Below are 9,222 nucleotides of genomic sequence, written 5' to 3' on the forward strand. Positions count from 1 at the left end.
CTTTCCTGGCCGCCCTCCTTCCTTGCTTCCACTAACCGGAATTCCTCCTGTGTCGTCCATCTTGCCATCTGCTCTCTGCTTGGTCTCCTCTTCTGTACATGCGAATAACCGTCCGCTGCCACTTTCTTTCTTCTCCTGGGTAGCAACTTCTCTGTCTGTATTCGTGGAAACTCTGCAGCTGCGCAACGACCTCCCGTGTTCCTGTGGAACCCATCAACCTGCTTTGCCTTCTGCCTCTGCCACCCAACTCTTTCCTCTGCTTTCTCTTACAAGAGGACCAGAAATTAGATGTTGCTCCATGAGCCTCTCTCTCTCTCTCTCTCTCTCTCTCTCTCTGTCCCAGGGAGGACGCCTTCTGCAGGAAGCGGAGAGTGATGAGCGCAGGGACCTAATTCGGCCCTTGCTGTGGCTCGTCCTTTGGACCCTCAGCTTAGCTAAATGGACTCCCCAAGGCCACTGCTCCCGTCTTTCACACCTGAGGTGAAAAGGAGGCTTTACAAGCAGGCTCTTTAGGAGACTCTGCCTGACCCCGAGGGAAGGAGAAGGCTGGGGGAGGGGGTGGGGGAGCTGGGCTATCCCCAAAACCCTTTATGGCCATCAGAAGGGAAGGCGCAGATGACCCTCGATCGCAGGGGTCACCAACTGTGATGACTTTACTCAATTCCCAGAATTCTGGGAGTTGAAGTCCACAAGTCATAAAGTTGCCACGGTTGGAGACCCCTGCTAGTCAGCCTGCCCAAGGACGGCACCTGTCCTTTGCAAATGAGCAGGACCAAAAGAAACACCTTCATGTCAAGAGGTTTGTCCTGGGTTCCTTCTGCGTGAGGAGGAAAGGGCTTCTTCAAGTGTTGGTGGGATCCCTCTGTCTGCCAGGATAAAGAAGGATCCTTTGCCCTGCCCAGTGAGGGCTCTGCTTTTCGCGCTTGCAGTCAGGATGGCTTTTCCTTCTCTTTCTAGGCAGAACATCGGCCCGGAAAAGCCCCAGAAGCAGCCCCCAACGGCCCCACGAGTGGAAACAGCGGCCCCTCCAGGCCCCCCCCTTCGGGCCCAGCCAGATCCAGAAACCTGGAGCCATCCCCTCTGGGACTCTCCCAGCACGCTTCGGACCCCCACTTGACCCACGTGCCATCGCCGCCGGCCCCCCAGCCTCCGCAGCCCCCTCCCCAGCAGCCTCTGGCCCCCACTCCTCCGGCCCCTCAGCAGCCCTGCTCCCCCCAGCGGGAGCCCCAGCGGGTCTCCCACGAACAGTTCCGAGCTGCCTTGCAGATGGTGGTCGACCCCGGAGACCCCCGGACCTACCTGGACAACTTCATCAAGATCGGTGAGGGCTCCACGGGCATCGTCTGCATCGCCACCGTCAAGAGCTCCGGGAAGCTGGTGGCAGTCAAGAAGATGGACCTGCGCAAGCAGCAGAGGCGGGAGCTGCTCTTCAACGAGGTGGGTTGGAGTGACCCGAAGGCACTTTTGCAAGAGGCAGCTGGACCTTCCGCGTTTCTTCCCTTGAAGACCTTTCGCTTCTCATCCAAGAAGCTTCTTCGGTTCTGACTGAATGGTGAGGGGAACCATTAAGCCAAACATGGTGGAAACCCCACCATTCAGTCAGAACGGAAGAAGCTTCTTGGATGAAAAGCGAATGATCTTCAAAGAAAAAAACAAAGGTACTTTTTGAAAAAGCACCTTTGGGACAACCATGACCTGGATGGCAGAGAATCTCCAAAGACACGGATCCAGTTGGATTAAATACTTTATTTGGTCACCTGTGGTTAGAGTCACAGGGCATTGGTCTCCAGTGCAGAAGCTCTGAGTGTATATGCAAAGCAACAGAGTAATAATAATTATAATAATGAAACCAATAAGAGTGGGGAGTAGAGAAGATGGGATGGATAATAATAATAATAATAATAATAATTTATCTCCTTAGAGATAAAGACAACACTGTGAGGATTAGGTGTTCAGCAGAGGGACGGCAGGAGGGGGAAAACCGTCCCTGTGTCTAGTTGTTTGGGCCTGCGGTGCCCTATAGCAGCGTCCTGAGGGGAGGAATGAAAACAGTTGATGTGAAGGAGGTGAAGGCTCTACTGAGATCTTCTCGGCCCTCTTTCTGTCCCTGTGCAGTATACAGAATGTCTTTGTGCTTCACAGACTCTGTGCCCATTCTAAGCTGCAGCAGGGGAGTTTAGGTGACACGTCTCACCTGCAGCAGCCGCCCCTTTGAGGCACTGCATCCCCCTCCCCAGCCCCCCGCCTCCTGGGAATGTGATACCTTTGTCCTTCCCTTCTAACCTGCCTTTCTCCCCGCCCCCCCCCAGGTGGTGATCATGAGGGACTACCAACATGAGAACGTGGTGGAGATGTACAACAGCTACTTGGTGGGCGATGAGCTCTGGGTTGTGATGGAGTTCCTGGAGGGGGGCGCTTTGACCGACATCGTCACCCACACCAGGTAAGAGGGGCAGAAAGAGGGATGGGCTGCTCCCCTCCCTCAGGAGAGATGAGCCCCTCGGGGCTGTTTGTGTCTGCATGCACGTACTACCAGACCCTGCTAGGTGGCCACTCTGAGAATCGGCCGCTTCCTTCCAGGCCAAGAACCAGATCAGAAGGATAAGTGCCTGCTAATATTCTTCTAATACAGGTAGGTAGTCCTCGACTTACAACAGTTCCTTTAGTGATTGTCCAAAGTTACAACGGCACTGAAAAAAGTGCCTTATGACCATTTTTCAAAGTTATGACATTTGCAGCATCCCCATGATCCCCCGATCAAAATCCAGACGCTTGGCAGCTGGTTCCTACTTATGACGGTCGCAGTGTCCCGGGGTCATGTGATCTTCTTTTGTGACCTCCTGACAAGCAAAGCCAATGGGGAAGCCAGATTCACTTAGTAACAGTCTTAGTAACTTAACAACTGCAGTGATTTAACAACTTGTGCAAGAAAGAGTGTAAAATGGGGCAGGACTCACTTAACAACTGTCTCACTTAGCAACAGAAAACTTGAGCTCAATTGTGGTCATAAGTCGAGGACTACCTGTATATTAATCAGTATTCAACAGGGGGAATAATATGTGTATATGCTGTTGCTGTTTTAATGCACCTTTATAAATGTCTTGTTTTGTGTTTTTTCTTGGTTTCTTTAAAAAACATTTTTGGCGTTTTGTAGTTTAAATTTTTCTGAATAAAATAAAAATAGAAAAAAAGACCCAAAGGATCAGTGCCCTTTTTTCTTCTTGCTTGAAGGATGAACGAAGAGCAGATCGCCGCCGTCTGCCTCTCCGTGCTGAAGGCCCTTTCCGTGCTCCACGCTCAGGGCGTCATCCACAGGGACATCAAGAGCGACTCCATCCTGCTCACCCATGACGGACGGGTGAGTTGCCGGCAAGCCCTCCCTCTTCCCCCTCCCTTGCTTCTTCTCCCCAAACTGCACGGCCTTTTAGCAGCACAAATTCCCTGAAAGGTGCATGCAAGTCCTAGGAAGAAAATCCCGGGGCCTCTAGCTGCTCCGTAGTCCTTGGATAGTCTTGAGAATAGTTTAGAACAGGGGTCTCCAACCTTGGTCACTTTAAGTCCTCTGGACTTCAATTCGGAAGGACCCGGTTTGTGGGGGCAATAAGCTGACTTTGTATAAAATAGAACACTGCTTGGGGTGCTCCAGAAAAGGGCGGCATGTAAATCGAACCAATAAATAAATAAATAAAATAAATAAATAAACAAACAAACAAACTCCCTGAATTCCCCAGCCATCAAACAGGATTTCTGCCAGCATTGGGAAGATAGGAATTATGTGGCCTCTGCATTTGTGCACAGATCGGCCCGGTGCTAAAGAAATGGCTGCCAAAGGTCAAAAGGCTGAAGCCGCATCTTAAGGAGGAGGAATGGCTGGTCTCCTCTTGAAGAAACCCCCCTGCTTTATCCAGGCCTGGGAAATAATCCTTACTGCTTTCTCCCTGGGGAGGAGAGGAGAGGAAAAAGGGAAGGGAGGGGAAGGTGCCTTGGAGATTGTCCACAGCCGGCCTGTGTGGGTGGAATTCACTCCATTTGTGTAGAATTTGCCATTTGTTGTCCTTGACTTACAGCAGCTCATTTAGAGACCATTCAAAGTTACAGGGGCATTGAAAAATTGATTTATGACCGTTTCTCACACTTGCAACCATTGATCATGTGATCAAAATTCACAAAGTCAGTGGGGACTCCGGAGTCATCTAACACCTGTGTTACTAAGTTAACAACTGTAAGGATTCAATTACCCCCTGGGGCAAGAAAGGTAGTAAAATGGGGCTAAACTCATTTAAGAACTGTCTCGCTTAACAGAAAATTTTGAGCTCTGTTGTGGTCGTAAGTCGAGGATTACCTGTATGATGGCTTTTTTGTTTTTCCTGTCTCGATTTTTAAATTAAATATTTAAGAAATGGAGCTGAGGAGATTGGGGGGGGGAGTTTCTGAAGCTGTGGGAGTCAGCCATTCAATGGCTCTGCTGAGACCCCACCCTCACGGCCGCCTCGCTCTGCCTTCCCTTCAGGTCAAACTCTCCGACTTTGGATTCTGTGCGCAAGTGAACAAGGAGGTGCCGAGGCGCAAGTCGCTGGTGGGGACCCCGTACTGGATGGCCCCGGAGCTCATCTCTCGGTTGCCCTACGGGCCAGAGGTGAGTAGGGTGGAAGATCCCACAGAGGCCCCCTCCTCTCTGGGAGGCTTTTGCACCCATCAGTTGTCTGTCTGTCTGTCTGTCTGTCTGTGTGCAGGTGTGCATGCAAAGTAGCTAAGCTAGGCGTGGCTTAGGTGTCCATTTCTGGAGGAGAACCCCAGATTTTGCCGGGTTTCCCCAGAAAATCTTAACAGCCAGAGCCCCCAGTGTTTCTCTCTCAAATCCTAACGCTTGAGATAAATTGAATGTTTCTGGATGGCTGCCCTCCTGCTGACTCCCATCTCCCTGTAGCTTTGCCACAATGCCGTCCTTTGGTCAGTGGGGTGTGGATGAAATGGACTTTCAGACAAGAGGCACCATTTTTAAAAAAATTCTGCCTCAGTTGCTCAACCTGCACACTGTACAATCCATCTGAAAAAGAAAATGATTGCTGCTTGAGAGAGAATAGAGCCCCCTCCCTCCCTCCCTCAGCTCTGCCAGGACAATCCAGTTTCTAAGATGGTTTCAAGGAAAAGAGGAAATAGCCAGACCGGAGGGCTTCAGCTGCTGGTCCTCCCTGAAACCTCCGCCCTGCTACCGCCATGCCTCCCAATGGCCCTTCTGTCGTTGCAGGTGGACATCTGGTCCCTGGGCGTGATGGTGATAGAGATGGTGGACGGGGAGCCTCCCTATTTCAATGAGCCCCCCTTGAAGGCCATGAAGATGATCCGAGACAACCTGCCCCCCAAACTGAAAAACGTGCACAAGGTAAGTTCCTCTCTGGTTCTCTGAACGAGAGGATGGCTTCTAGAAGGTTCCCTTCCCCCCCTCCCGCCCAGATTGCCATGTCCTGCCGTTTGCGACTCGGGGGCATCACGCATTATCAGCTGCCAGCTGTTGGTGGTAATATAATTGCCCTTCATCATTGATGGCATCAGCCTGATCGGACTGGCCTCTCCCCCTCTTGGCTGTGGCCCTCCTGCTCACCGAGATCAGATCCACCTTCCGGTTCAGGGGTGGGCGTCTTTGGCGACTTTACGCTTGGGGGCTTTAACTCCCAGAATTCCAGAGCCAGCCATAGTTGCCCACCCCCGTGCCAGTCAGTTTCTAGGTCAGGGCCTGATATGAGACCACCCAATTCATGGCTTCTTTGGCCCAGGATGGGCAGAGAAAGGGGGTCAGTCTGGTGTTGGGGAAGGGGCTTCCTTGAGGCTCCCCAAGGCCCCCCTCAGCTGCTCACCTCCCTCCCTCCTCCTTCCAGCCATGGCTCATGCCTCTCTGCTCTTTCTCCCCGGCAGGTCTCTCCTTCCTTGAAGGGCTTCCTGGACCGCTTGCTAGTCAGAGACCCAGTCCAAAGAGCCACGGCCAACGAGCTCCTGAAGCACCCCTTCGTGGGCAAAGCCGGGGCCCCCTCCTGCATCGTGCCCCTGATGCGGCAAAACCGGATGAGGTGAACCAGCCGGACTCCTTCGTGAAGAGAGAAGAGGGTGGGGAAAGAGCCATCATCCCCAGCCAGTCCCACCAAGCAGTGGAGACCTGGGCGCAAGGAGGGGGCTTTGGGACCCCCACCAATCCCTGCTTCCTGGGGGAGGCTCCCCAGTTGGTGTGGGCAGGAGGAGTTCAGCCAGCAGTCGGGACCCTCCCTCCCTCAAGGACTCCTCTTGGCCATCTGATGACGTGGCCCCCAAAATGGACGCTTGGACCCATCTCTAGCAGAGCTGCTCTGCATCACCATATTGTACTACTGAATTGAGGAGGGGCTTTGTCTGGGGGTGGGCTGGGGGTGAAAAAAGGTGACAACGTTTCTCTTGTTGGTCTCCTAAATCCTGGGCAGCCGGTTCTGGCAGGGGAAGGGGCCAGATCATTGGCTCTTCGGCATTGTAGAAGGAAATGTTTTCTTCCCAGAGAAAGTGGGGTGCTGGCCAAGCTTCCCCCCTCCCGCTGAAGCCCAGAAGCCCCTCCCCCCTCCTGCAGAGAGGCGGGAGAGCAGAGCCACCCGCCAGGGCCCCTGTTGGGTCACCAGAGGCAGGAAACTCACTTGTGCCCGGATGCTGTTCCTTGCCGTGAAGGAAGGCGCTGCAGTAGTTTAGGGGGTCCCGAATCTCAGGTGGGGAGAGGTGGCTCCAGGGGACAGTTGAAAGTCGGGGTCTCCTTGTTGGTGCCAGTGGCGGCAGGGGGTCCTCTGTCCAGACAGGGCCATGCTTCAGAGCCAGGCTTGTCATGGGCACCGAGAGGCTCAGCAGTGGGGCTGGCACCGCAGAGGGGGCGTCTTTCGGGCTCAGGCCTGCTTTCCGGGGAGGGACAGGAAAAGAGCACCCAGTACCCAGCAAGCCCAGCCCCCTATTGGCTTCCCCATCACGTGCCAGAGGGCATAAGGCGAGAGGTTTGGGCAGGGACTGCAGCCATCGGTGCCCCTGTTCCCCAAAGGCTGGCACCAGTCTTCCCCCTTTGCCCGGCTTCTTGCCTCCAAAGGCTCTGGCTGCCTGCTGCTCTCTTGCAGCCTTGTGGCAGCCCTGGCGGAACCCCCGAGGGGCTCTCTCCTCCCCACCTTGCGAGGGGAGTTCACGGGCAGACGGGCGGGAGTAATTCCAAGCTGGATCTGAAGGGGGGAGCCGTGGCCCTTCTGCCCCCTGTTCTGCCCAAAGGGGACTGGGGGGCAGTGGGCCTCTTTCCTTGTCCACTGGGAGAGGAGAAGCCTCTGGGCGGAAACGGGCCCTGCTGACCAAAAAGGGGAGCAGCATGTAACTGTCCCTTCATCCCAGAGCTGAGCGGTTTGGGGAGGGCCGTGGCAAAAGGAAGGCAAGGGCTCGCTCTGGGCCTGGCTGAGTGGAGGAATGCTGTCCTCTTGGGCCCAGAAAGTGGGGGGGGGGCTCTTTGGGGCCTGCAGGCACCTCAAGGGTTCCTTGCTGGGAGCCTGGGCGGTGGGGTTGCCTGGCCATGTTTGGAGGGGGGGAAGAGGGGTGCTGCTGCCCCTCCCACCACCGCTGTCCCTTGAATGCTGGGAACAGCCTGGGCTTCCCTGCGTGCAGACAGTATTGGGGAAGGGGTCTGCTTCTCAGTAGCTGCTTGGGGGTTTCCTGCCTGCCTGGATTTAGAGTCCCATGGGTGCCTCTCCTGCACCCTCTTTGCGGTGTGGGTCCTTTGAGGCGAATGTCCCCAAAGGTCCTCCTTCCCTCGGCTCAGATGCCCAGGATTGGGTCCCGCAGGTGCAGCCTTTGCCCTGCTGCCCTTCAGAACCCAACCCCCCCCCCAGCACTCCCCAGTCCCCTCTTTTGCCATCTTTTTACAAAGCTCACTGCAGGCTTCCCCTCCGACTGAGAGCAGCCTCCCCCCCCCCGGAAGAGATTGCCCTTTGCGTGTGTGGGGCGTGCGTGCATGCCACTTCTCCAGCCAGTGCACCTCTGGAGCCAGCTGGCATGGTTAGAAAGGCTCCTCTGGGCCCTCCAGGTGGGCTGCCCAGCCAGCCCCTCTCTGCCTGCCTCACCTGCTTCTGGGTCTCTTCCTCTCGCCCCTCCATCCTCTGGCCAACTCCCAGCCCAGCTTTTCTGGCAGTGGGGCTCCAATCAGCCCCCAGGGAGTTGAAGGGGGTTAGATGGGACTTTGGTGCTAGCATGCCTGACTTAAAGACAACCCAGAAGCATTATCTAGGATTCCCCGCCCCCCATCTCCAGGGGGGGTGTCAGCCTGAGCCGGCCTCTTCACATCTTTCCCAGTATTCTCCCCCTGCCTGGGAGGAGGGGGGAGGGGGGGCTCAGCTACCCCCCTTTCACGCCAACTGCTCCCCTCCCTCTGCTTGGGAGAGCTGGTTGCTGCCTTTTCTTCAGGAATCCTTTTTTTATCTCCTTTCCTTTTGAAGACCCTCGACCCTCAAGGATGATTTCACTTTCCCTGCAGGGAGAAAGACTAAAATCTCAGTTGAAGCTGCCAAGCCAGGGAGGGGGGATTCCTGGGGTGATCGTCCTCCACCCCCTCCTGCTTCCACAACACTACGTTTCCCCTTCATTTTCTGAAATAAAGGACTGGAATTTTAAAGCGGAGGCTGGGAGGGGGGGCCCAGCTCCGAAGGCCCCCTCCCCTCCCCTCCCCGTCTCCTGGTTGCTTGAAGAATTTTATAACTGGAGGCCTCGACCAGAAATGTTTTTCCCTCTCTACAAGAATGACTACTGATTCATTTTGTGGGGTTTTGTTACTTTTTTAAAAAGAAATTATTTATATTGGGTTTTATTTTCTTTTTTTCTCCCCCTTTGGTAACTCAACGGTATTTGTGTTGAAATGATTTTTTTTAATTGCTTTGGAAAAAAACCTGCTGTGTTCCATTCTAGTAAGTTTAGCCATGAATGGTCTTGTATAAAAAGTCTGGATTTTGTGTCAAAGTGTGGTGGCTGTCAGCCTTCTTCCCCCCCCCCCCAAATACAGCACTACATTTGGGCAAGATGGTCAACAGTAACCTTTAATAGTTAAAGAAGAACAGTACGCGATTTAACCGCGTTGGAAGGGACCTTGGAGGACATTGTCCAACCCCAGGAGACGTATACTAGGGATTCGAACCGCCAACCTTCTGATGGACAAGCTCAGCATCTTAGGCACTGAGCCACCTATGGAGCCAC

At 54.2% G+C, this 9,222-nt stretch overlaps 1 protein-coding gene across 4 annotated transcripts in view; it reads left to right on the forward strand.

Moving 5' to 3' along the window:
- Nucleotides 1–8,988, forward strand: part of PAK4 (p21 (RAC1) activated kinase 4) — a 39,647-nt gene extending 30,659 nt beyond the window's left edge. For 3 of the 4 annotated variants that reach the window (XM_070950215.1, XM_070950214.1, XM_070950217.1), the window contains 7 exons: nucleotides 958–1,437; nucleotides 2,310–2,443; nucleotides 3,232–3,358; nucleotides 4,511–4,636; nucleotides 5,249–5,383; nucleotides 5,914–6,065; nucleotides 8,472–8,988. In XM_070950215.1, coding sequence (XP_070806316.1) covers nucleotides 958–1,437; nucleotides 2,310–2,443; nucleotides 3,232–3,358; nucleotides 4,511–4,636; nucleotides 5,249–5,383; nucleotides 5,914–6,065; nucleotides 8,472–8,625 — 1,308 coding nt within the window. In that variant the 3' untranslated portion in view covers nucleotides 8,626–8,988. Of the gene's footprint in view, nucleotides 1–957; nucleotides 1,438–2,309; nucleotides 2,444–3,231; nucleotides 3,359–4,510; nucleotides 4,637–5,248; nucleotides 5,384–5,913; nucleotides 7,435–8,471 lie in introns of those variants that run through there. The other variant, XM_070950216.1, reaches the window with a different exon arrangement.
- The last annotated feature ends 234 nt before the right edge of the window (nucleotides 8,989–9,222 follow it).

This window comes from Pituophis catenifer, unplaced genomic scaffold (genome assembly GCF_029215685.1).
Source record: "Pituophis catenifer annectens isolate HBS135680 unplaced genomic scaffold, rPitCat1.0.hap2 SCAF_9, whole genome shotgun sequence".
NCBI lineage: Eukaryota > Metazoa > Chordata > Lepidosauria > Squamata > Colubridae > Pituophis > Pituophis catenifer.